The 27706-nt window shown below is 46.4% G+C and overlaps 2 protein-coding genes across 13 annotated transcripts in view; one reads left to right on the top strand and one right to left on the bottom strand.

Annotated features, from left to right (window-relative positions):
- Positions 1-6339, bottom strand: part of DNAI1 (dynein axonemal intermediate chain 1) — a 65207-nt gene extending 58868 nt beyond the window's left edge. Inside the window, exon 1 of the mRNA XM_073021741.1 lies at positions 6061-6339. Coding sequence (XP_072877842.1) covers positions 6061-6108 — 48 coding nt within the window. The 5' untranslated portion in view covers positions 6109-6339. The remainder of the gene's footprint in view (positions 1-6060) is intronic.
- A 156-nt stretch (positions 6340-6495) lies between these two features.
- Positions 6496-27706, top strand: part of FAM219A (family with sequence similarity 219 member A) — a 59018-nt gene continuing 37807 nt past the window's right edge. For 2 of the 12 annotated variants that reach the window (XM_073021739.1, XM_073021736.1), the window contains exon 1: positions 6498-6875. In XM_073021739.1, the coding sequence (XP_072877840.1) occupies positions 6849-6875 (27 nt within the window). In that variant the 5' untranslated portion in view covers positions 6498-6848. Of the gene's footprint in view, positions 6909-27706 lie in introns of all 12 variants that reach the window. The other 10 variants (XM_007968931.3, XM_007968928.3, XM_073021735.1 and 7 more) reach the window with 9 other exon arrangements.

Below are 27706 nucleotides of genomic sequence, written 5' to 3'. Positions count from 1 at the left end.
GGGGCTGAAATCTTAGGAGTGAGTACATGTGTGAGGGAGGGTATGAAGAGCATTCCAGAAAGAGGGGGCAGCACATAGAACTAAGGTACAGCGACAATGGGAGAAGAGTGGTACAAATTAAGGTATAGAGACCCAAGTAGGTCTCAGGCCCATTCAGGCCTCTTGGAGGGATTATCTAAATTTCTGGTCCCTATCCTAAGAGCAATGGGAAGTCACTGAAGTGTTCTGAGTGGGGGATGGCATAATCAGATTGACAGTTTGAAAAGATCACTTTTGATGCAGTGTAGAGAATGGATTGGAAAGGGCATGAGTGAATGAGGGAAGACTAGTTACATTGCTTTTATAGCACTCTTTGGTGAGAGATGATTGTAGGCTGGGCTAGGGAGGTGGCAGTGTATATGAAAAAAGTAGTTTAACTTGAGACATATTTAAGAGGTAAGGGAGTAAAAGATCATATCTAGCACTTGAGGAATATATGTGTAAGAATGACACTGAGGTCACAGGAGTGAAGCTATCTTACTTTGGACATACAGAAGCACATCAACTTCCCCTAGATTCTGTTCACCTCCTGTCTTTTCATCTACAGATACCAGGCCCCATCACCAGGCTCAAAATCTCTGGATCATCCAAGACTCTCTTTTGGCCTCATGCCCAATCCTGCCTACTCACTCCTACCCTAGTCACCCCTAATCTATATCAATATTTCTAAAAGTATTGCACCATAGGAGCTTCTTGAGAGACCACAAAATGATCCAAAATAAAAGTATTTTCTTTGGCTTTTACAGGAGAATGATGTAAAATTCCAGACTTTGATTTTATTTTTTATGGTAACCAACTGAGTTATAAAGGGGTACTAAAATTTGTTAGTCATAAACTAAAATTAGCTTTTAACTGGAGTTCACAGAAGATTCTAATTCGGTTTTCTACTAAGAAGTTTGGCTGCCAGGCAATGTTTGGCAATGCTGCAAAGCTCCTCCTCTACATGTATACATGCAGCCAATTGGCATTCTCACAATTTTCAGGAAGGACGCTTTGCTATTGGGGCATTACAAGTGATGTTTTGAGCTGGTCATGCATGGTTTATGGTGCCTGACATTCATGCATTTTAATTACAAATTATGATTCATGGAGCTCCATAATGACCAATTTAATATGCCATGGGTTATTTGATTAACTCTATGGAGTAGGGGAATGTACCTCTTTCACCTTATCTCCTGCCACATTCCCCACTCCCTTCCTTGCTGATCCAGAAGATGTGTAGCAGGCTCCCATCTTGAGGGACTTTATACTTGCTATGCCATCTGTCTGGAATGCTTCCCCTGTCCCCACCCCTTCACCCCATACCCCACCCCCAGATATTGCATAGCTCTTTCATTTCCTTCAGGTCTTTGCTCATATGCCACCTCTATGATACCTTCCCTGTTCATCCTATTTAAATGATAATCTTCTGATTCCCTGAACTTCTTAGTCTACTTCTCTGATTTAGTTTTCTTCTTGGCATCTATCACCATCTAATATACTATATATTTTACATATTTATTTATTGCCACTTTACCTCCAACTAAAAAATAAGCTCCATGAGAGCAGGGATTTTTGTTTGTTTTGTTTCTTGCTATATCACCAATACCTAGAACAGTACCTAACACAGAGTGGGTATGATAAATAATTACTGCATGAATAGTTATACATCAATATTTTTATCTCTTAGTCTCCAAAACTCATCTCTCAAGGCATGGATACGTATGGTTCAAATTTGAATCATTCATAGCCCTACTGCTGAAGCAGATATAAACATGCACCTGGAAAACCATGCTTACACAGTTACATTTCCTTGTTATAATCCCCCACTAGTCTCCCCATACCAGTTTCACCCCTTCCTATCCTTCAAACACATTCAGATGATAATTTCCAAGAACAATTTAGGGCATTCAGAATTCATATTGAACTCATTTTCTTAGAATTCAATGTATTCCAGGTATTGTGCTAGACAGAGGGGAATCAACAATGAACAAGACAGACATGATCCTTACCATAACAGAGTTTATAGTCTAGTGGGGATATCACCCTATCCTGCCTCCAGAAAGGGGACTTAATCCTTTGTAGAAGAATATGAAGGCCAAGCTTAGACCCGCAGTATGAATAGGATATGAATGAAAGATTTGGGGCAGGGTGGAGTAGAGTAGGTAGAAGCAGACAGAAAAGATTTCAAAAGCTTAGAGGAGATAAAGAGTGTGAATATTACTTTCTAGGAAGTGAGGGCAGTTCAGTTTGCTGGGATTGTGGAATTTTCATATAGGTGGTGATTTGAAGTAGGATGGGTAGCAAAGGCAAGATCATGCAGGGTGGCAAAGGCCATACCAAGCAAATTGGACTTTTGGGACTTTATCCTGAGAGCAACAGGAAATCACTAAAAGGTGACCAGTGGAGTGACATGAACAAACGGAATGTAAACTCCTCTCTATCCTCTATCCCTCTATCCCTCACCCCTGGCATCCCAGTCCTACCTACCTCCTCTCTGAAGCCTTTCTGCTGCTCTAACCTGCAGGCCTCTCTCTCCTTCATCCTCAGGGATTCCATCCTCCTTTATTTTTGTATGCCTGTGTTCTGTCTCCCCCATTGAACTGAATTCCCAGAGGACAGGGACAATTTCTCAAACATCTCTAGGACATCCCACACCTGATTAGCACTGACTCAAATTGGTCTTCACTGAGGCAAGAAAATGATGAATACAACCTAGCACAACCCAACCTTTTCTCACACCCCGCACACGAATATTTACTCTGAATTAAAACAACCCTTCCCTCCATAGAGCAGTGCTGATGTGTACGGGGCCAGTTGACCCAGTTTTTTCTGCTTTCTGTCTACTATCACCTCTCTCTGCTCTCATTGTAACTAGTCTCTAATGTCTCCCTAATGGGCTACAGCAACCCATCCCGAAGTTTGTTCAAATTGCAAGTTGCTAGAAAAGACAAATCGAATCTGTAATGACAGAAAGCAGATCTGTGGTTACCTAGGCAGGCCAGGGGTGGGGGATAGGAGGTGGGATGAGGCACAGGGAACTTCTTGGGATAGAGAAAGTATCCTATATCTTGAGTGTGGTGGTGGTTCATACGTGTGTAAATTTGTTAAAATTTATCAACACGTACAACTAAAATGGTACATTCTATTATATGTAAACCAAACCTCAATAATTTTAAAAGCAAACTGCTGGGGCGCGGGGGCTCACGCCTGTAATCCTAGCATTTTGGGAGTCCCAGGCCTGTGGATCACCTGAGGTCAGGAGTCCAAGACCAGCCTGACCAATATGGTGAAACCCCGTCTCTACTAAAAACACAAAAATTGGCTTGGTGCGGTGGCTCACACCTGTAATCCCAGCACTTTGGGAGGCCGAAGCGGACGGATCACGAGGTCAGGAGATCAAGACCATAGTGGCTAACACAGTGAAACCCTGTCTCTACTAAAAATACAAAAAAATTAGTCGGGCGTGGTACAAAAAAATTAGCCGGGCATGGTACAAAAAAATTAGCCGGGCGTGGTGGCAGGCGCCTATAGTCCCAGCTACTTAGGAGGCGGAGGCAGGAGAATGACGTGAACCCAGGAGGCGGAGCTTGAAGTGAGCCAAGATCGCGCCACCGCACTCCAGCCTGGGCGACAGAACAAGACCTGTCTCCAAAAAAAAACAACCAAAAAAAACTAGCCAGGCGTGGTGGCGCATGCGGCAGGAGAATCCCTTGAACCGGGAGGTGGAGGTTGCAGTGAGCCAAGATCGTGCCACTGCACTCCATCCTGGGTGACAAGAGCGAAACTCCGTTTCAAAAATAAAAAATAGGCCGGGCGCGGTGGCTCAAGCCTGTAATCCCAGCACTTTGGGAGGCCGAGGCGGGCGGATCACGAGGTCAGGAGATCGAGACCATCCTGGCTAACACTGTGAAACCCCGTCTCTACTAAAAAATACAAAAAATTAGCCGGGCGTGGTGGCAGGCGCCTGTAGTCCCAGCTACTCCGGAGGCTGAGGCAGGAGAATGGCGTAAACCCGGGAGGTGGAGCTTGCAGTGAGCCGAGATCGCGCCACTGCACTCCAGCCTGGGCGACAGAGCGAGACTCCATCTCAAAAAATAATAATAATAATAAATAAAAATAAATAAAAAATAGGCCGGGCGCAGTGGCTCAAGCCTGTAATCCCAGCACTTTGGGAGGCCGAGACGGGCGGATCACGAGGTCAGGAGCTCGAGATTATCCTGGCTAACACAGTGAAATCCTGTCTCTACTAAAAAATACAAAAAACTAGCCAGGCGAGGTGGTGGACGCCTGTAGTCCCAGCTACTCAGGAGGCTGAGCCAGGAGAATGGCATAAACCCGGGAGGCGGAGCTTGCAGTGAGCTCAGATCCGGCCACTGCACTCCAGCCTGGGTGACAGAGCGAGACTTCGTCTCAAATAAATAAATAAATAAATAATAAATAAAAGCAAACTGCCTGTAAATATAGGGTCAGGAGGCTAAAACACAGTACATGAACTTCAACGTAAAGCCCAACCTCGATATAAAATTAGGGCATATTCTTACAGGACTAGCAGCTTCCCCAACGCTGCAGAGACCTAAGAAAGTCACAGCCATCTGCTACAGAAGGCCAGGTAAAAGAGGCAGAGGAGCAAAGGCTAACATGGAGGTGGCCAGACCAAAATATGCAAAGTCGTAAGTAGCATGGACACAGATTGGCTCTCTAAACCTCAATATACCTAGACTTGAGTGAGGTAAATCTGGAATAAATAGAAGTCCTGCTTTCCAGAGCTAGAAACTACACATTAGCCAGAGTGGTAATTCATAAAGGGTTTGGAAAAAGTTCCTGAAGGACTAAGTTGCTTCACCACAGAAGACTCCTTGGGAAACTGGGACTGCCTTGCCTTCCATGGTGATGCTGAGGAAGAAGGCAGAACTCGGTGCTCAGTGGGTTAAGGGGGGTATGACTCGGGTTTCCTGTGAGAAGAGATGACATCTGTCCAGGTGGCAATCAGAGCATAATGTTCACATAGCTGAATGAATCACAGGAGTGGACCAGGGGCTCGCAGGGAAGAGAGACACATGAGGCTCTAGAAATAGTTGGGGGCGAGTGTCTGGGTTGTGCAGTGTGGGGGTGGGGACAGGGATGAGAAAAGGGCGTCTCTCCTCTTCCTCTTTGCCTGCCCTCTTTCTCCTCATAAATCTCCCAGCACAGAAAATAAATCAAACTCCTGCACATAGCCTATCCTGTATTGTTTAGTTCTCTTGTGCACCCTCTGTGGGCTCCCAAACAGCAAGGCCTGTGTTCCCACCTAGCCTGGAGCTAAGCACACAGCAAAGGGTTGGATAAAGAATGCCTTTGAGGCTGGGCGCAGTGGCTCACGTGTAATCCCAGAACTTCCGGAGGTCAAGGTAGCGGGATCGCTTGAGCTCAGGAGTTCCAGACGAGCCTGGACAACACAGGGAAACCCCGTCTCTACCAAAAATACAAAATTTAGCCGGAAGTGGTGGCCTATGCCTTTGGTCCCAGCTACTCGGGAGGCTGAAGCGGGAGAATCACTTGCCCCCAGGAGGCAGATGTTACAGAGAGCTGAGATGGCGCCACTGCACTCCAGCCTGGGCTACAGGGCGAGCCTCTGTCTCAAAAAAAAGAAAGAAAAAGAAAAAAAAAAAAAAAAAAGAAAGAAAAAGAAAAAAAAAATTCCTTTGGGACAAGAATGTGAGGACAAGGAGGAAGGGACTCGTGGGAATGGGGATGGGGGAGTTAAGGAGGATAGACTGGTCAGAATGAGTCCGTGGGGTAAAGTGAAGAGATGGGAATGGTGGATAAAAGGAGAGAGGTAAGAAACAGTGGGTTAGGGTAGTATGGGAGAGGAGGCCAGGATTAGTGGGAAAGAGTAGGACAGAGTCAGAGGTCAGTGGGAGCACTTGCCAGAGGTCATGGGGGTGAGAAGGTTAGGGGTCAACAGATAAAAGATCAAGGATCAGTAGGAGAGGTATGATTAGTGGTCACTGGCGACGACGAAGGTCAGAGGTCATCAGAAGGAAGGTGTGCGTGCGTTACCTGCTTACGAGACTGTTTATGGGGAGCCTTCGCAGAAGCAGGAAGCATCTCAACCCCTGGAGAGTCTACAAAACGCTCCCTCGTCTGAAGACAAAAAGTTTGTCAGTCTCCTTGACCACACACAAGAAATCTGGACTCTCCACTTCAACTACCAGTCGCAAGTGTTCTTTAGGGACAGCCGTCGTTGTGGGTCCCCGTGCCCTTGCAGGACAGAATCCAACTCCCTGACGCGGTTACCCAGCAACCTCCCGGCAGCCAAGGCGCAGGCGCCGCTGGCGCGCCCAGCCGGCCCGGGAAGGAGGCGGGGTTGGGCGCGCGGTGAGCCAGTCTCCACTAAGCCCCGCCCCCTCAGGAATCGCAGCCGGGCGGTCGCGCGCCTTCGGAACTCCCGCATGTGGGTGGGGCTGGGGTCCCCAGACACCGCCTCCTCATGAATAATGCAAGTCCCGGGCGGTGTCCCGGACCCGGAAGTGGAGTTGCCGAGTCACCGCAGTGGCTGAGCTGCTGACAGGAGGCGGCGGCGGAGTAGGAGGCGAGGCAAGACCTGCGGCCCGGCCCGGCCACAGCCGCGGTAGTGCTAGGCAAGCCCACGGAGTCACGCCGGCTTCAGCCAGTCTGCGAACCTCTCGCCCCCGCCCACCCCTGCATCCGCCCGGCCCCTGCCAGCCCGACTGGTCCGGGAAGGCCTAGTCTGCACCACCCTCCGGGCTCCTGGGGCCGCCGCCCCGCGCGGTCCCGTCGGCGTCCCTGGCCGCGCCCGGCCCCTGGCCCGCTCGCCCGCCGGCACCATGATGGAGGAGATCGACCGGTTCCAGGTGCCCACCGCGCACTCGGAGATGCAGCCGCTGGTGAGGGGGCGGGCGGCTGGCAGGCCAAGGCCGGGAGGGGGCGTCGCTTGAGGGGGAGGGAGGGAATCAGGCCGGGGGGATTGTGCGGAGGGGCGCCATCGGATGGGGCAAAGAGATCCCTGAAAACGTATTGCCGGGGGACGGGGACTTGCAGGACAAGAAAACCGTGGGAGAATATGCTGGATGAGAGCAAAGGGACCTGTAAGGGCGGAGGGCACCGTCGGTGGAGGCAGAGCACCGTCGGATGGAACGGAGGGGGCACAAAGGTGCACACAGCTAGTGGAGCCCATAGCGGGGGCTGGCGAAGGAACTGTCATGGGGCATCGCCGGCGGCAGGCCCAGGGGGCTGGGATGGGAGGTGGGGAGGCGTTTAATCCTAGAGGCCTGTGATGCTTAGGGCGGGGGAGCCGTCAGGCTAAGAGAGATTGGGAATCACCTTTTAAAAGAGGAGGGGCCTGCCCGCCTGTCCACTGGATATACGGATAGGAAAGCTGGGCCGGGGCGAGGGACCCAGTGGGGGAAGGTGGTTGGTGCAGAACCTGGGAATTCCATTCTCCGTTGGCGAGCGCAGGCAGTCCAGGCTGGGGGCATCTAAACCGGGAAGGAGAGTAGACGGCGACCAGATGGGGAATCGGGGTGCAGATGAGAGTGCTCGGGAACCGACGGGAGAGGAAGTGGGGCCGCGCTGGAGTTGCCCGTGCCCACTGGTTGCGAAGAGCCCCCATCATCTTAGGCCTACGTGCCTGAAGTCCTTGCTGGGCGCGGATCCTGCCGCCTGTCCGCGGTCCCGGAGTCAGGGAGGAATGATGTCATCGCTGCTGGCGCGGAGGGAATAGAAGGGGGAGGGCAACTCGGGTGCACCGAGGGTAGGCCTAAGGGAGACCATGCTTGCTGGCCACCGCCCCGGGGGCTACCTGACCTCGCATGTCTGTCAGGCAACCGGGTGGGAGACGTGGAGGCCTAGCCAGCTCGTATAGTGAAGGGGGAAGAGAAGGAATGTCTAGGCTGTGTTCACTTTATCCCCCTGGAGCCTGAGCTGGAATTGGAAGGAGGCAAGGTGAGCTACAAACCCCAAAGTGTGGATGCCCCATTTCTCTGAGCTGTGCTGGCTAGAGCAGAGCTGAGCTCTCCAAGTTCTGAAGCTCTGCTTCTGTGTTAGGCAGGGTGACCAGAAACAGGTCTACCCTTGGGCCTATAACCCCCTGGCTGACAGATGTGCTTTATAGCTTCCTGGAGGAGTAACCTACCCATTACAGCAGCCAAGATGGGCCTTGGCAGGGACCCATCACCGCCTTTTTGTCACACCTTTTGGGGGATGGTAGAGAGAATTATTAGTGGCCACTTAGCAGGAGACAAAAGGCTTTTTCCCCCTTTCATGACTACTTAGACAGTTCTAAAAGCCAAAACAAAGAAGTTTTACAGAAGCATACAATATTAAACCAGAGAGAGGTGTTGGAGGACTTTTTCCTAGACTCATGCCATCATTGGATTATTTGGGAGCCAGAAAATCCTGGAGAGAAGTCCATCCCATGAACTTAAAGAAGGACTTCGGGCTGGCTGAAGAGAATTTTTTTTTCTGAGTTCTCTTTCTAGCTAACCTGGCTTGTCAAACTAGATTGCCCTTCCAGTTCTAAGCATCTAATCAAGAATCAAAATAGAAGGTGGATGAAGGAAGAGGAGGTTCAAATGTGTCAGGAAAAGGAAGCAATGAGTTGTTTCTTGTCTCCCAGCTGGGGTTTCCAAAAAGGGAGGAAATAGCTGTTCAAGCAAAGGGGAGAAGAAATAGAGCCAGCAGGCTCTCTCAATTGTCCTTGGTGCTTCTGTTATTGCCTGAAATTCTGAATAGTGGTTTGGCTGGGTAGAGGACTCTTGAGCTGTTTCTGGTCTGTGTGGACCTGGAGTTGGAAAAGTATCTGTGGCAAGGAGGCACTTAGAAAAGCTCTGACTGCCTTCAGACCCTTTTAACTGCTAAAGTCACCCTTGTCTGCAAGAGAATATATATATATATATTTGAGACAGGGTCCCCCTCTGTCACCCAGGCTAGAGTGCAGTGGCATGATTTTGGCCCACTGCAACCTTCACCTCCTGTATTCAAGCGATTCTCCTACCTCAGCCTCCCAAATAGCTGGGATTATAGGCCCCTGCCACCACACATGGCTAATTTTTGTATTTTTAGTAGAGATGGGGTTTCACCATGTTGGCCAGGCTGGCCTTGAATGCCTGACCTCAATTGGTCTGCCCGCCTCAGCCTCCCAAAATGCTGGGATTACAAGAGCGAGCTGCTATGCCCGGCCTGAGAATACTTTATTGAGGTTGAGTGAGAGCCTTATGGAAATAGCAATATAGTCATCCCTCATTTGAGGGTCATAGACATTGCCCGGCTTCCTGTCCTCTGTCCCCAGGTTGTATTCCAGAGGCACCTCAAAAATCCTTAAATCCCCTGTGTATTGTTGACCAGCAGAATCTTGTGTGATGTTTCTTCAGGAGTCTTCATTTTGTGGCATAAAGAATTAAGATAGCCCAGCCTGGGAAACATAGTGAGACTCCATCTCTACAAAAATATTTTAAAAATTAGCTCAGCATGGTACTGCATGCCTGTAGTACCAGCTACTCAGGAGGCCGAGGCAGGAGGATTGCTTGAGCCCAGGAGGTTGAGGCTGCAGTGAGCCATGTTCATACCACTACATCCCAGCCTAGGCAACAGAGCAAGACTCTGTCTCAAAAAAAAAAAAAAAAAGAAAGAAAGAAAGAAAAAAAAATCAAGATAGCATGTCATGGAGGTAAAGGGCAAAAAAGAGGGCAAAATGGCTCTTTAAGGGTATTTGGATAGGCCATGAAAACCAGGGTCCCAGGCTCAGACTTAGCTATGACCTATTTCATTTTTTGCCATTTATTGAGACCTCTAGGAAGTCTCTCCTCCTTCCTAGATTGTTTTTCCATGTATGAGATGAAGACAAACTATCTCTTTAAAGTTTAAACAATAGCTCCTCACTCTCCCTTCTAAGAATATCACAGAGACCTGATATCATTGATTCAGCAATTAATTTACCAAATAACTATTGAGCATCTGCTCTGTCCCAAATATTAAACTGAGTATTAGGGAAAGAGTGGTTAGCAACACAGACACAGATGTGACCCTGCTCTTGAGCTCACAGTTTATCAAAGTTTGTTTCTCTTGCTCACTCTCTTAGTGTGATCCTCCACTGAGGACAGAGTAGGGGCTGACTCCTTAAGCCCCAAGGGAGCCAGGCAATGCTGGTGTCATCATTGCCCCTTTCTGGACCAAGCTGTATGGATAAAAGCTTGTCACATGGGCGCCATCATCAAATAACTCTCCCCATCCCATAGTGATGGGAAGAATCCAGAGGCCATTCCCTTCTTGGAAAGATAAACTCTAGGGGGAGCGCGTCTTTATTTTTTAAATTATTTAATTGAAAGAGAAACTCAGGCTTGAAAAGAAGGCCTGGGGGCGTGTCAGAACTGGGAGAGAAGGCAGCCAGCAGATCTGGGTGTTTCTAAGGTGCTAATTTAAGCATTAGATCTCAGCTAGTGGGAGGAAGAGGAGGAGATCCCTGCCCTGTTATTGCTGCTGCTGTTGTCACAGCTGCATGGAGCCTCCTGTCTCTGGTGGGAGTTTGCCTGAAAGGAGTGGCTTCCCTCCTTTCCCCATCACACCAATTATTTAATTGGCCTTGCTGCAACTCAGCAGCTGAACCAGGCCCAGGTCTATCCCTGAGAGGTCCCCGGGGTCTCTTCCTGTCTCCTTTTTTTTTTTTTTTCTTTTGAGACGGAGTCTTGCTCTGTTGCCCAGACTGGAGTTCAGTGGCGCAATCTCGGCTCACTGCAACCTCTGCCTCCAAGGTTCAAGTGATTCTCCTGTCTCAGCCTCCCGAATAGCTGGGGGACTACAGGCACGTGCCACCACGCCCAGCTAATTTTTGTATTTTTAGTAGAGATGGGGTTTCACCATGTTGGCCAGGATGGTATCGATCTCTTGACCTCATGATCTGCCCGCCTGGCTTCCCAAAGTGCTGGGGTTACAGGTGTGAGCCATTGCACTCAGCCTCCTATCTTCTTATGAAATGAGAGCTCCTCTTATAGACCTATCCACTGGACTCCATTCCTGCTGTATCTGTCTCTCAGACAATCCTGAGTGTTTCTGAGCACAGATTCTCCCAAAGAAACTGCCAGGGATAGGCACATTTTGTGTGTCAGCTCTGTGTCTCAGTCATACACCTCACCGATCTAGAGAAGTTCCAGCAGCCCAAGGCTCTCTGTTGATCAGTTGGATTGAGTTTGGTATATTGTTTGTATGAGCAACAGGGATATTTCTCTCTGGCCCTATTGTCTGTCTGCTCAGCTTGTTGGTGTAGCCACACAGTCTATGTCTTCTCTTCTGCTGCAATTGGAGAGGAAGAGAATTGTTGTAAGAAGAACAAATGGAGCTTTTAAGCACTTAATTGTGTCAGGCAACACCCTGTCTCCTGTGCTCTCAGGGACTAAAGAGACTTAAAGAATGGCAAATGGCACCAGAAAGGATCTCTGCACAGCTGAGAGAAATGTTACTCTAGCCTCACTGAAACTAGGTTATTGGTTAGCTCATTTGTTTAGTTCACGAGCATCTACTCAGATCAGGTACTTTAAGGATACAGGGACAAGTAAGATCTCTCCAGTGGGTGGCCAAGAGAAGGATGGGCTCAGATGGCTATAGGAAGGTTTTTAGATATATGTCAAAAAGAGTAGAGATCAATGGAGTGTCATGAGAAAGAGTGACACCCTCCTTTGGGAGAGGGTGAGGAATGCTGAGATTTTGACTCTGACTACGTGAGCTTGGGAGGGAGTTTCAGACTCCTACTGCTTCCTGACACTCAGGGATGGATGGGGATGCTTAGGACAGGACATTTAATTCAGTGGGTAGGCCATAGCAGCTCCTGAAAGTGGCAGAGAGAACATTTTAAAGATAGCAAGTAGCCACTGTGGAAAATTGACCTATATATATTCTATGTTCTGGGCACCTTAAGTTGCCTCCTTGCCAGATGACTTTTCAGTTTAAGGGTGGATTCTCCTAGTGGGTCCATGTGGCTCACGACCCAGCAGTATTTCTCAGGCTCCTGGGCAGAGGCACCCTTCTTTCCTGCCCTATATTACAAACTGAGGATCAGGTTTGTTCAAGCCTGCAGCTCCTTACTACTCATCTCCTCATCAAACAAACACCAAATAAGAACCTACTCTCTGCTAGATGTTGTTCTGGGCTCAATAACACAGAATGTTGCTCCCGTGAGATGCACAGCACAGTCCAGAACTCAGATTGAGGCACTACAGAATAGTGAGCACTGCAAGAGAAGAACCAGGCCCAGGAGCACCAAATGAAAGCAGGAAGGGCTCTCATCAAGTGATCAGGGAAGGTTTCACAGAGGCCCTAGGAAATGGCCCTAGGAAGAGTACTAGAAGCTTGGCAGACTGACAAAATGAAGCTAAGCCAAGAAAGGGCATGGAAGAAGAAACAAAAGAGCGCATTGGGAATGAATGAAGAGTTATAATTAAGGGAATAACATGATCAAATCTGAGTTTAGGTTATCACTCCAGTGGTGGATGAGAGATTGGAGAAGATGAGATTGGAAGTTGGAAAACGAGTACAGACCTGGGTGTAATAATTCTGCTAGGAGATGATAAAGGCCTGCAGAAGCAGAGAAACATGGTGGGACAGATACACAAATACTAATAAGGTGGAATAGGCAGGATATGATATCTGTTGGGAGGTGGAATGGAGAGGTAGAGAGTTAAGGATGACTCTTAAGTTTGTGGCATGGACACGTGGATGGAGGAAGAGACCATCACCACCTCAGGAAACTCAGGAGCCCATGTACCTTTTGGTCTCAGGGACTTCTTATAACAGAGAAGGCTGCTGTTTTCCTTTGCTCTACTGCTGAAGCTACATTTTTGGAGTTATGAGGAACCCAGAAGTCCTAGAAAACCAAAGGTCAGAGCGGCACTGGTCCCCCCTCCGCCTCAAAAGGGCTGCTGAGAAACACGCTCATCTGCCAGTGAATACTTCTCCCCTGCAACCTGCTTTGATGAATTCAAGAGAATTGGTGGTAGCAGCAAGGAGCCATAGTGGGTTTTGTTGTTGTTATTTTCTTTCCAGTAGCACTTTGATGAAGAAAAAATAAAATCCTTTGTTGCCTGAGTGCTTTATGTTGCAGTTTCTCGCTTTGCCTTTTACTATCATTCTAGTCAAATCTATGGGTTTTTTTCTGACTGATTGAGCTGGGCTCTTTCACTGATTCCTTCTGGAATGGATATGTGTATTACTACATCACTGCAAGAGTCATAATGGAAAAGGATGTGTACTTCCCTTTTCTGAGACCAGCCTGAAAATCTGCAGTTGGGTAGAAGCAGAGCCCAAGTTGCTTCTTCCAGACAAGGTGTACCAAAGAAGCAGAATTCTGGGGTGAGATCACTCAGAGGTGACTTGGCTTCTCACAGGGCCCAAATGTGGCCTCTGTGGGTAGGTGCTTCTGTGGTAGCTGGGGTTCAGGCTGAGTCATTCCCAACCCCAGCTGCCTGCTGCCCTTGAGTGCCTATATAGCCCAGTGTGAGCAGAAATGGAAAACACGCTTCTTCACTCAAACCTGATTAGTCTCAGGGACCCTCTCACCTCCTTAAAAAGGCAGGTGGAGCCTTGTATCTGGAAAGGGAACATGGGAAATGTAGCTTCTTGGGCTTAGTTGCTTTGTGCCTTCCTAGAGACCTGGGAGAACTGGTTCAGGGAGCTACAGAGCATGTGGGAAGGGTAGAATTGGGCTGAGGCAGATAAACAGAGGTGCTGGTTGAAGGAAGCAAGAGGTGTGGCTCAGCAGGGTCCCAAGTCGTTGTTTCTTACGGAGGCTCTGGTGGGAATCTGGCTTTCTGGGCAGGAGGAAGGAAGGAAGGAAGGAAGGAAAGAAGGAAAGAAGGAGAACAAGCTCTGGATTTGAGTCTGCTCTGGAGTTTAGAAATTGGCACATGACCCACAGGCCTCACTGTGGGACAGTCAAATCAACTTCTGGCTGCAGGGAGGGACTCTGGAGTAGGGAAGTTGTCTAGGAAAGAGGCCTGTAGCATCTGGTCTGGGAGAGAGGGTAGACACACACCCTCAGGAGTTTCCTCCTAGGCTTTACATTCTCAGGAGAGAGTTCAAGCAAATCTATACTTGTATTTGTTGTTATTATTGTTATTCAGAGATAGCAAATTGAGGATCAGATGGTTGTGGTTATTGAAGGTCAATTTTAAGTTTTTGTGATGGTGGTGAGGTATGTGAGTGTGCGTGCAAGAAAGAGGGGACATACAGCTATGAATGGTGTTTTCTGAATGACCATTTCAGCCCTAAGTCTAAACATATGACAAGAGGCCACATCAAGGCAGAAACAAGACCAGTGATTGTGGCTCCTTGCCTGGTTTTGCTTGATTTGGCCACCAGATTCTTGGCTGTTATAAGTAGAGTATATCCCATCTATCGAGAACAATACCTGAAGGAGCTTTTTAAGATTTATTGAATTGGCCGAGCGCGGTGGCTCACGCCTGCAATTCCAGCACTTTGGGAAGCCGAGGCAGGTGGATCACGAGGTCAGGAGTTCAAGAACAGCCTGGCCAAGATGGTAAAATCCTGTCCCTACTAAAAATACAAAAATTAGCCAGGCATGGTGGCGGGCACCTGTAATCCCAGCTACTCGGGAGGCTGAGGCAGAAAATTGCTTGAACCTAGGAGGCGGAGGTTGCAGTGAGCCGAGATTGCGCCACTGCACTCTAGCCTGGGCGACAGAGCAAGACTCCGTCTCCAGAAAAAAAAAAAAAAAAAAAAAAAAAGATTTATTGAATTAACTACATGCAAACTGTGGAGTGAGAACCACATATATTTCACTATGTAGTTAAACATAATCATGTACGAGCTATAAATTATAGTTCCCCCCACTTTTTTTTTTTTGATACAGGATCTCTGTCACCAAGGCTGGAGTGCAGTGACTTAATCTTGGCTCACTGCAACCTCTGCCTTCCAGGCTCAAGCGGTCCTCCCGCCTCAGCCTCCTGAGTAGCTGGGACTACATTCACGCGCCACCACGCCCAGCTAATTTTTTGTAGTTTTTGTAAAGAAGGGGTTTCGCCATGTTGCCCAGACTGGTCGCAGACTCCTGAGCTCAAGCGATCTATTCACCTTGGCCTTCCAAAGTGCTGGGATTACAGGTGTGAGCCACCATGCCTGACCTAGTTCCCATATTAATTTCCCATTTTATCCTTATGAAGGAATTGGTGAAGCCCTTGGCCACACGCCATGCATGGTTTAGACCAGGATTTCTTATAGTATTCTATTAGGAATATTGATCCTTTGGGATGCTTTATGGGGGAAAAACGTTCCATAGAAAAATTTCTTTGGGAAAGACTATATGCTCTATCCCATCACAATGCCCACTGACATTTTAAAGGCTCTGAGATGTCCTGCAGTAAAGAAACCTTTTCAACTTTGTTTAATTCAATGTTTCCCAAGCTTATTTAACTGTAGAACCTTTTTTCATGTTACATCTGTTAACATCTTACAGAACCAATGTGTTTCATGGAATATACTCTTCGAAAAACTTTAGCTTAGAAATTAGTATCTGTGCTGATCCAGTCTAGATTTATAGTCTTCCTAGTTCCTTTTTAAATTTATTTATTTATTTATTTTTTGAGACAGAGTCTCGCTCTGTCGCCCAGTCTGGAGTGCAGTGGTGCAATCTCAGCTCACTGAAAGCTCCGCCTCCCGGGTTCATACCATTCTCCTGCCTCAGCCTCCTGAGTAGCTGGGACTACAGGCATCCGCCACCGCGCCTGGCTAATTTTTTGTATTTTTAGTAGAGATGGGGTTTCACTGTGGTCTTGATCTCCTGACCTCGTGATCCACCTTCCTCTGCCTCCCAAAGTGCTAGGATTACAGGCATGAGCCACCGCGCCCGGCCTTCCTAGTTCTTTTGAGTGTCTTTTATAACCCACACCATTTTTCCTATGCTAGTGTTTAATGGGATGTTGCTGATTTGTTTCAGGGTCTGAACTTGCTGCTATCAGTAGGAAGCTCTTGGTGAACTTTGGTTAGGTGCACAGGCAAATACCAAGTGCCTTGTTTTTCTCATAATATTTCTAAGGGAGTTTTATTTCCCTTATGTCCCTCTACCAAATGTTGGTTTGATGCTTATTTTTTTGGACGGCTTTATTGAGATATAATTTATATATTCTATACATTAGCCATGTAGTACTTTACTTTTTTTTTTTTTTTGAGACACAGTCTCACTCTGTCTCCTACAGCCTTGACCTTCCCAAGCTCCTACCTCAGCCTCCCAAGTAACTAGGACTACAGGTGTGTACCACCATGCCCAGCTAATTTTTGTATTTTTCTGGTAGAGATGGGGTTTTGCCATGTTGCCCAGGCTGGTCTCAAACTCCTGGGCTCAAGAGATCCACCTGCCATGTCCTCCCAAAGTGCTAAGATTACAGGTGTAAGTCACGGCATCCAACTAGTACTTTACTTTTAAACCGGTGTGGCTATCCCATGGCTGAGTTAGTTTTTTTTTGTTTTTTTTTTTTTGTTTTTTTTTAATAGTGTTTGGGGAACAGGTGGTTTTTGGTTACATGGATAAGTTCTTTGGTGGTAATTTCTGGGATTTTGGTGCGTGTGTCACCCTAGCAGTGTACAATGTACCCAACGTGTAGTCTTTTATCCCTCACCGTTCGCCCACCCTTCTTCCGTGAGTCCCCAAAGTCCATTATATCATTCTTATGCCTTTGTGTCCTCATAGCTTAGCTCCCACCATGGCCTAGTTCTATTTCTCATTTTTACCTTGGGCTATGCTCTGTGCTTTTATGTCCTGCCAAGCAGTAGAGAAGATAAAGATAATCCAAATCTTTTATCAGGAAGAATCCCATCTCAATTGAGATTTAAGGTGAAAAGTGGATTCCCAGATTAGGGGATGTTTCAGTCCTTCCTCTGCAGTATCAATAAATGTTCCCACTGTTCACAACAGCTCAAGAGACATTCCTGCGTAATTATTTTATACCCTCCTACTCCACAGGCTACATAAAGCATGGATGATAAACAGACATTACTCTTCATGCCAATGCCCCTTGATCAGTAGTTGCTGCTTAGAGCATTGTGTTAAGATGGATGCTAAGGCAGAGTCCTGGTTCCATATGAAATACTGACATGGTTTGGTTGATTTTCCATGTCTGCTATGGTCTTCAGCAGGGGGAACAACAGTTCTAGTATTCTGCTTGCCATCCCAGCAGCCCTGAATCATCATAGTTATCCTGGACAAAGAACACAGGAAAGGCGAACTCTTAGGGATGTTAGCCAGCCAAGCAATCTGTTTCACTGAGAGGCTAAAGTCTTATGATATGGCTCCTTAAGAAATGAATAAAGGGGCCAGGTGCAGCAGCTCATGCCTGTAATCCCAGTGCTTAGAGAGGCCAAGGCAGGAGGATTGCTTACGGTCATGAATTTGAGACCAGCCTGGGCAACATAGTGAGACCCTGTCTCTACAAAAAATTAAAAAGTAGCCAGGTATGATGATGCATGCCTGTAGTCCTAGCCATTAGGGAGGCTGAGGTGGGAGGATGACTTGAGCCCAGGAGTTCGAGGCTGCAATGAGCTATGATTGTACCATTACACTCTAGCCTAGGCAACAAAGCAAGACCCTGTCTTTAAAAAAAAAAAAAGAAGAAGAAGAAAACTGTTTTTTTCTACTTGATCTTCAGCACTTGTTTCTGAAGTATTGAATTAATGTAAAGTTTAAAATCCTTTTGAAATAAATAGGGCAGGTGAGAGGGAGTAACCTTGACTCTGCTGAGCAGATAAGAGGGGGAAAGAAACAGATTCAGGAAAAGATCTCATGAATTTCATATGAGTGGTTGACCACACTTAAAATGAAATTATAAGCCCTTGACCAAAGGAGCAAGAAGGAATAGGCTACAAGAAGAGACCCATAAGCCAGAAGTTATTGGTGTGGAAAGGCCCTTTTATAGGTTATACAGCCTTAGCACTCTTTTGTTTACCCAGGCTAAACAGGCCTGATTTTTCTTCTTACCATTTCCTGGGACACTGACTTCCAAATCCCCAGTCATCCTAGCTGCCCTAGTGGATACTTTTACGTTTCTCACCCCTGAAACTGAACACAGAGCTCTCCATGTGATCTGCACAGCACAGATTATTGTGGGACTGCCACTACCCATAATATTGATATTGTACTTCTATTATTGTCAATTGAGCTTCCATGATCATATTTAATAGCCATCCCTATTGTTATATTGAACTCAGAACATACCTGGAATAGAGTAGCCCTTTCCCTCAGCAGTGTAAAATCAAGGCAAGAACCTAGAATCACATCTTGAGCTAGGCTTACTGCCAAAACAGGTAAGAGTCCACTGAGGATAGTGAGATGATGGTTCCACATTTATTAGAAACTACACCACATGTGTGTAATGTGACTCTTATTCTCAGAAAGGTAGCTGGCTGAGTTCAGCAAGACGGAATTTCAATAGGAATCTAGGGAGGCTGTGTGATTGGAGAAGGTAGGGACCTTGAGTGGACAGAAAGCTTAATATAAGTCCACTATATAACAAAGCTAATGTGCTATTGGACTACATTAATAGAAGCATGGAGTTCAGTTCCTAGGAGGTAATCATCCTACTCTTCCCTGTTCTGTACTGGTCAGCACCATCTGAAGTCCTGCATTCTATACTGATATCATCATTCAAGAGATTGGGTGACTAGAATAATGAAGGGAGTCAAAACCATGTCATGTGAGAATAGTTGGAAGAACTGAGCTATTTGGCCTATGAATAAGCAGTTTCAGATGAAGCATTTTAAGATTTTCAAATACCTAAAGGACTGGTATTAGGAAAGAAAAGGAGGGCAGACTTCATGTTATCTGTAGCTTCACAGGGAGAACCAGAGCCATGGTGGGAATGTGAATGTGTTCTTACCTTACATACTCTATAGTAGCAGTTCTTAAACTGGGCCAGAGGCCAGGATACCAGGAAGACACATTGCTTTGTGCAAATGCCCTAGTCTTTCCAAAGTAGATGCTAGGAATAATATTCTAGCAGTAAACATGGCTCTGTTATGTGTGTGTACTATAAACGTATCCAAAAATCCACCGTGGAACTTAGCACAAGCAGCACATTTCTAGTTTTCTGTCAGTGTTTGCTAATCTTTCCTATATATCAAGGCCTGTCACAAAAACACCATCTTCCTCATGCATACCTTTCTTTCCTTCAGTGAGATATGAGCTCTCCATTTACCTGTCCTGTGGCCCTAATACCTTGTCATTGTGTAAAGTTTATGGGTACAGTGTCTTATCCCTATCTTTAATTTCCCCTCTCTTTTTTTTTTTTTTTTTTGAGACAGAGTCTGTCTGCCCAGCTCTGTTGCCCAGGCTGGAGTGCAGTGGCACGATCTTGGCTCACTGCAGCCTCTGTCTCCCAGGTTCAAGCAATTCTTCTACCTAAGCCTTCCGAGCAGCTGAGACTACAGGTGCACACCACCATACCCAGCTAATTTTTGTATTTTTAGTAGAGACAGTTTCACCATGTTGGCTAGACTGGTCTTAAACTCCTGACTTCAAGTGATCTTCCCGCCTCACTAAGGTAGGTGAAAAGATGTTTCCAAAGCACCTGAACCATCTCATTAAGTAGATTAGGAAAATAATTTTTCCCACTTTATAGATCTGCAAGCAGACTCCCAAAAAGGTAAACAGGCTTAGCCATTACCCAGCTAGAGGTTGGCATGGCCTAGATTAGACCCTCCTTCACAACTTGGAACCCGATTAAGTTCTACATCAAGCTTGAACTTCTCCACTGGCTTTTGAGGCATCTACACTAGGCTTTTACTCCTCAAAGCTGGCCATACGTGCTACCATTCAAACCAACTTTCTTTCTAGTAAGTCCAGCCATGTTCTTCACCTTCTTTCATCTATTGGCACCTTGAGGCCTCCTCTCCTCTTAACAATTCTCTTCTGCCCTTTTCACTCTTACACATTCTTCAGAGATCAATATAAACTCCCATTCTTCAGGGAGCTTTCCCTGAATATTCTAGTGAGCTCTTAACCAATCCCAAAGCCTCTATAACCTCTAGCACATAACTTTATACAAATGATATTCTGGTTTAGGGTGTCCACTTTAATGTGCTGTGAGTCTTGTCACCCAAACTCCCCTTTGATCTCCTTGGCAGGTAGCTTCTGCCTCTAGAACTTACAGACTGGTGAAGAAGATTCTTGCTCTTATGAAACAGAACTATAGAGGAATACAGCTGGCTCCTTTAAAGATGAGTTAAGAGTGGAGAGGAGGTTGGGAGATTATTCTAAGGAGGGGAACAGTAAAGACCTAGAGGGGGATGAGTAGGTGAGAATTAGTAGAGTAGAAGCTACATGTTGGGGAATTAAGGGAAATTCAGGGGAATACAGGGATGGGGCATTCATTCATTATTCAAATAACATCTTTTGAGCATCTGCTATATACAAGACACTGAGCAAAACATAGGAGGTAAAATGATGAATAAAGCAAACATGGTACCTACCTTCATAAGCTGGCAATCCAGTAGGAGAGACAGATACTAAACAAAATGCACAAACACAATTACCAACTATGACAAGTGATAGAAAAGGCAAGAAATACAGTAGGAAAAGAGAGAATAATAAATTATTCTCTTACATTAGATTGTGGATGTCAGGTAAGGCTTCTATGAGAAAGTGATGTTTGAACTCAGACCACAGGATGAGAAGGATTTTGTTCTTACGAGGAGTGACATGCTCCTGGCTCCCTAGTGGGCAGGTGTCCCTAGCTGAGTTAGCAATCTGAGTTCCTTACAAATTGGCCTTTTCCCACCTTCTCCCTTTGCAGCGTTAGGTACGTTTTCAGAAGTGAGGGACATAGAAGAACATAAGAGGGCCAATCCAGCCCTTCTGCCGTTGCTAGCAGAGCTGATAACTGTGCCATCAGCTTTGTTGTGGGGGCTGGAGAAGCTATTAATGGAATTGTAAGCTTTAATATTTAATGAGGAAAAAACTTAGCTTTGCTGATGAAGAGCTCCTACCTGAGTCTTCCAACATTATATGACTTGTACACATCCTCCTGGAAATGGAGAAAGTCTCTGGGGATCTTGGAGGAAGGGAAGAGTGCCAACCTGGATGTCCTGTTCTTCGTGTATCAGGCATGGGGTTCTCCTTACCACAAAACCCAAATGTATAGGTCATTCTGTCTGGGGGCAGGCTTGCCTCTGGTGGGAAAGCCAGTAGCCACATTGGTATGCAGATTGCAGCAGCTGGTGAAAGGGGCCTCCACTGGGCCTCCTATGAATGCCAAAGCTCTTCCCTGAGGATTTTAGCTTCCAGAAAGTCCTCTCTGCTCTCAGCTGACCTGTTGCATCCAGCTCTGGCCTAGATGACTCAGTGAAAGGCCAAGTGGGGATAATGATATGGGGAAGTGGTGGTAGCTCGTGTTTTAGGGAAGAGGAGGGAGAATTATGTGGACTCAGGGAGGGAGACTAAGTTGGAGGGTGGTATTTAATGTAGCAAACATTGGTACCAAAGGGAACCAGTCAGGAACCAAGATTTGACCATCTGTTAGCCTCCCTATCAACTTCCTGATGGAATCTCATATTTCACATCCTTCATTTGCCATGGGCTCTGATACAGCAGAGAGACAGTCACAGGAAGCTCCCACAGGAGGAATTGGTTTGAGTATCCTTGAGAAGGTGGGGAAATTAGAATAAGCTAGTGGAGGGCACAGGCCCCAGGGCAGGAGCTGTGCACAGCAGTGGTAAGTAGGCTGGATACATCCTAGCTACTACCACTTTTGTTATGACCTTTGGCCAGCCTCCTAACCTCTTTCAGGCTATTTGTAAAATAAATAAGATCATGTATGTGAAAATGAGCTGCAAATTACTATATTATTTCTGGTCTAAGTGTTGATGATAATGAAAGGGTTGCTCATTTCCTTTTTCTGTCTGTGATTCCCAAGGGAACTTTTGTGGGAGAGAGTGAGGAGATGGGTTATTCTTCTCATCACCAAATGAGAAGAGTCTTTGGCCTCCTCGACAGGGCTGTGGTGAGGCCAGGCTGGAGAAGGACCTGCTTTGTGCTTTCACTGACTTTTGAAAGAGATTCCCATTGAGTGGGGCTGGGCTGGGGGACCTGTAGAGGGCAGCTGAGTCTGTTAGCAGAGTGGGCCTTCCTGGAGATCCCCACCATTGGTGATAGTGGAGGGTGTCCTACTGCTGTTTCAGTTCCCAAAGGTCAATTTTCAGGGCTCATGAAACATATGAAAAAGTCGACATTGCTATTACTCTCCCCCATGTCAGTGGGCTAGAGGAGGTAGATCCAGTTTGCTCACTTCCTTCACATTTTTCAATGGTTTGCCTTGGAAATTTTCAAACACATATCCCCTAGTACTTGTCACCCAACTTCAACAACTATCAACACAAGGCTAATCTTATTTCACCCATACCCCACCTACTGGATTATCTTGGATAATTTAATATTTGAATATCTATTTAATTTAATGTTTGAATATTTGAATTAAATTTAATAATTTAATATTCAAGATAATCCAGTAGGTGGGGTATGGGTGAATAATCATCTATAACATTATACTATCTCTAAAAGTGATAATTTTCAACATAACTACCATTATCACACCATTACTGTTGTTAACATGAATACCATTATCACTCCTAAACTCCTTTAATTCCTTAACATCATAAAAATTGGTTGGTTTGTTTGGATCTGGCTCACACATTGCATTTGGCTGATGTGTCTCTTTTTTTTGTTTTGTTTTGAGACGGAGTCTCGCTCTGTCACCCAGGCTGGAGTGCAGTGATGTGATCTTGGCCTACTACAACCTTCGTCTCCCAGGTTCAAGCGATTCTCCTGCCTCAGCCTCCTGAGTAGCTGGGATTACAGGCACATGCCATCATGCCCAGATAATTTTCATATTTTCAGTAGAGACAGAGTTTTGCCAAGTTTTCCAGGCTGGTCTCAAACTCCTGACTTCAGGTGATCCACCTGCCTCAGCCTCCCAAAGTGCTGGGATTACAGGCATGAGCCACCGTGCCTGGCCTGATATGTCTCTTCTGATCTGTAGTTCTCCCACCACTTTTTCTTTTCTTGCAACTTATTTGTTAAAAACAAAAACTAAAAAAAAAGCTCAGTCCTTTGTCCGATAGAGTTTCCCGCATTCTGGATTGTGTTTATTGCATCCTTGTGATGTTTTTTATCCTATTCTGACTCCTGTATTTTTGCAAATCAGTAGTTAGATCTCAGGGTTTGATCAGGCTTAAATTCAACTTTTTTGTAAAGTAGCCTTCTGAGGTGTGATGTGTATGCCACAGTTTACCTTTTGAGGTGTGATGTGTATGTATTTCACACCAGGAAGCACATGACCTATGTTCATCCTATTTTTTGTGATGTTCACATTGATTCGTGGTGTAGTTAACCTGATCTGTCCTTTATAAAAGTTAGCTGGTCATAGTGGCTCATGCCTGTAATTCAGCACTTTGGGTGGCCAAGGCAGGAGGATCACTTGAGGCCAGGAGTTGGAAACCAGTCTGGGTAACATAGTGAGACCCCATCCCCATAAAAAAAAATACAAAAATTAGGCATGGTGGCATGCATCTGTAGTCCTAGCTACTTGGGAGGCTGAGGCAGGAGGATTGCTTGAGCCCAGGAGGTCAAGGCTGCAGTGAGCCATGATCGTGCCACTGTACTGCAGCCTGGGTAACAGAGTGAGACCCTGTCTCAAAAATAAAAAATAAATAAAAGCCCCCTTCAGCCTTTCACCTAATGTTTTTACAGCCCTTGACTGTCATTGCCTTGATTCATTATTCCATCAGGAATTTCCTTCACATTTGTACAGCAAAGAACCCTGTTAATTCTTTGCCTTCATACCCCACAGGTATCACCTGATCTCAGGCCCTCTCTCCTTTAGGTCTTCTACTTCCACCACTGCTCTTATCCTGCACTATCATTTCCTTCTTTATCAGCCCAAGATAGCCCTGGAGTGTCTTCAGTCCACATGTATCCCACCCTGCTTCACTAAGCCCTGTGCTTCTCTGAGGGGAGGGTCCTTACTGAGTGTGTTCTCACTGGGACAGCAGTATCTCACTTCATGAAGCTCCTGCATCTGCTCTCTGTGAATCTTCCTGGGGCTATGCTTGACTGCAACTGTGGTCTTTTCCTCCTCTGGGAGAGAGTTCAGCAAGGGCTGGGTTTATTTTAGCTTCCCAAGGATTTCTGAGCAGCCTTCTATGCTGAGGAGGGTCTTACTTGTTTCCTGAGCTTCCTGCCCCAGCCTGGGCCCTGGCAGGGACCCAAGCCTGGTTTCCTGTTTAGCTGGGCTACAAGCCGCGAGAGGTTGCGGGGAGGGATGGGACAGGCAATTCTAGCACTCTTAGGTCCTTTTCTCTTTCCAACCAAGTTTAAAAACCTATGTGAGAGCCAGGTGTGGAGCCTGGAGTCCCAGCTACTCAAGAGGCTGAAGAAGGAGGATCACTTGAGCCCAGGAGTTAAAGGCTGTAAGTGCCGTATGATCAGGCCTGTAAATAGCCACTGCACTCTAGCCTGGGCAACATAGTAAGATAACATTTCTTTAAAAATTGGTTTTTTAATTAAGAGAAAAAAAAAAAAAAAAACCTGTGAGGGCTGGGACACATCAACACCTTCTGGTACTTTGGCATTCCTGTGTTGCCCCAGTATCTCCACCCCTATTGTCTCTCCTCACAGAGGAGAGTATGTACATGTGCCCCAGACAAATACAGTGCATGAACTGAAGGCACTGCAAGCCAGCTCACTGGGGAAGCACACAGAAGTTGAGAACTGCCTCTTGCAAACCTGTACCCACCCTTAGGTCTGGTTCCCTGCCCGTGGGAGTCTTGTACCTCTACCACCCAGCCTAAGAGCTGTTAGTCCCCTGATAATTATGTCCAACACAATGGAGCATCTGATGGAGCAGGAAGTCTGAGAGGTGGAAGCTAGCTAGGGACCAGCTGTGCAACAGCTAGAAAACACAGGGGTCTGTAGTGACAGCTGACCACCCAGTACCTGACCACCCAGGATTCCTGATAAAAGCCTCACAGTCTTGGATACCCTGCCCACATTCCTCCTTATGTCTAGTTCTTCCTGAGGCTATGAGAATCCAGAGGGCCTCATTCTGTTTTCGGAAGGGACCTGTTGCCGATTACTTCTTTGCTCCCCTCTCCTGGGCGGTCACAGAAGGGACTGTGTGAAGCCCTATCCCTTTTATCCACATGAAAGTAAACATCAGAGGAAAGTGTCGCCAAGTAGCAGGAGTGCCCCGTGTAGCCCCTTACACTTCAACAGCTTCCACTCACTCTTACTATAAAGACTCAAATCCTGCCGGGCGCGGTGGCTCAAGCCTGTAATCCCAGCACTTTGGGAGGCCGAGACGGGCGGATCACGAGGTCAGGAGATCGAGACCATCCTGGCTAACACGGTGAAACCCCGTCTCTACTAAAAATACAAAAAACTAGCCGGGCGAGGTGGCGGGCGCCTGTAGTCCCAGCTACTCCGGAGGCTGAGGCAGGAGAATGGCATAAACCCGGGAGGCGGAGCTTGCAGTGAGCTGAGATCCAGCCACTGCAGTCCAGCCCGGGCTACAGAGCAAGACTCCGTCTCAAAAAAAAAAAAAAAAAAAAAAAAAAAAAAAAAAGACTCAAATCCTTAATATAACCCTAATATGTGATCTGGCTCCTGCCTTCCTCCTCAGTTCATCTCATACCACATTACCCCCCCATCACTGCATTCAGCCTCACTGGCTTTTCCTCCACTTCTCTAATGTCCCAGGCTCCCTTCTGCTTGAGGGCCTTTGCGCATAATGTTCTTGCTGCCTGGAATGCTTTTGCTGCACCTTCTACCTTTTTTTTATTGTTGACTTCTACTCATCTTTCAGTTCTTAGCTCAGCTATAGTTTCATCACAGAGAACAATCCCTAGACTTGGTCAGTAGTCTTCCCCTTATTGCACTTTTCACATTTATAATTTTACTTAAGTATGTATAATTAGTCTATTAACATGGGTCCTTTTGAAGGCTGTTGCATGAAACCAAGTTCATTTTTACTTACCATTTGTCTCCTGTGCCTTCACATAATGGACATTCACTAAATACCTTTTGGTTGAATGAATGAATTACTAAATGAATTGTCTTCTAGTCTCATTTACTTGGTAACCCCATGTCGTATCTGACATTCAACCATACACCCTGCAGACGTGTGTCCTACTGTTTAGAAGCACTTACTACTTATCTGCCACCAGACACACAGTGTTTCATTTAATCTGCTCAACTCTGCAAAGAAGGTATACCCTTAATCTACAGAGAAGGAAAGTGAGACCCAAGGTCATACAACCTAGTAAGCGGCAAAACCATTTCAAGCCCAGGTGGATGGAATCTAAGGCCATGCTCTTAACTGTAACACTACACTGCCCCCTTTTGGTATTTTGGAGCATTGTCACTGCGCCCTGGTTAATTCAACAGTCCCATATCTTTTAGAACTGAAAGCCCCAAGAAGCCACACTTCAGTTTAGCGCTCCACTTTTGGCCCTGCTGTGGAAGGACATGGAGGACAGAATTCAACCAGGACTCCCCAGGGTTCCAGGGTGCATATGTCTCAGGGTCTCTCACCCCATCTGTTTCCATGGATCCTTTGTAGCCTCCAGATCATAATGTAGTGTCCTGTTTTAAAGAGAAGGGCCAGCTGTTGAAATGGCCTGATCCGGCAGTGTCCTGGAGAGTAAGCATGACCTGATTAAGATCCTAGTCAAGATAATTGAGAGGAGGAGAGTAGTGTTTGTCTTCTTGCGATTTCCTCATGAAAGATAGAGCCCCGAAAATTGACTTCAAGGCTTTCCTGGGAAGTGCAAACTCATTAAGAGGGCAACGCCTCTTGCTGCTGATTCTCATAGCTCCAGTTAGTCCACATCCCAAGTTCCTTTTGGGGGAAGGGAAATTAGGACTGATGAATACTTTAGACTAGATGGAAACAAAGTAAATGAGGAGAGAGCAACATAAAAACAAACAAACAAAAACCAGCTACCCTTTGTTGTACATGCCAGGCATGCTGCAAAGTGTTCTATATACATTCTTTCATCTCATTCTAACACCAGCCTTGCAAAGTAGGTAATATGACACCCATGAAGGGAAAGGGACATTAAGAAGGATAACTTGCCAAAAGTCATACAACCAGCTGGCTTGAGAACTAATCTAGGTCTTTCTAAACCCAAGTACCTCCCACAGCCAGTTGGTGAGAGTATACATTGTCACAGCCTCTCTGGAACAATAACTGGCAACAGTGTCTCAAAATATAATGTGTACATTTCCCATTGACCCCCTCAGCTATTCTACTTCTAGGAATTTCTTAAAGAAATAGACAAACATATAAAGACACTCTTTAATAAGAAATTATCATAGGCCAGGCTCTGTGGCTCATACCTATAATCCCAGCACTTTGGGAGGCCAAAGTGGGAGGATTGCTTGAACCCAGGAGTTTGAGACCAGTCTGGGCAACAAGCAAGACCTCATCTCTACAACATTTTTTTAAAAAATAGCCAGGCATGGTGGCATGTGCCTGTAGCCCAGCTGCTTGGGAGGCTGAGATGGGAGGATCACTTGAACCCAGGTCAAGGCTGCAGTGAGCTGTGGTTGCCACTACACTGCAGCCTGAGCGACAGAGTGACACCTTGTCTCAAAAAAGAAACCGCCAAAACCCCAGAAATTATAATAATTATACAT

Source organism: Chlorocebus sabaeus, chromosome 12 (genome assembly GCF_047675955.1).
Source record: "Chlorocebus sabaeus isolate Y175 chromosome 12, mChlSab1.0.hap1, whole genome shotgun sequence".
Classification (NCBI taxonomy): Eukaryota; Metazoa; Chordata; class Mammalia; order Primates; family Cercopithecidae; genus Chlorocebus; species Chlorocebus sabaeus.
Note: the sequence above shows the minus strand (reverse complement) of the source record. Positions and strands in the feature narration are given on the sequence as shown.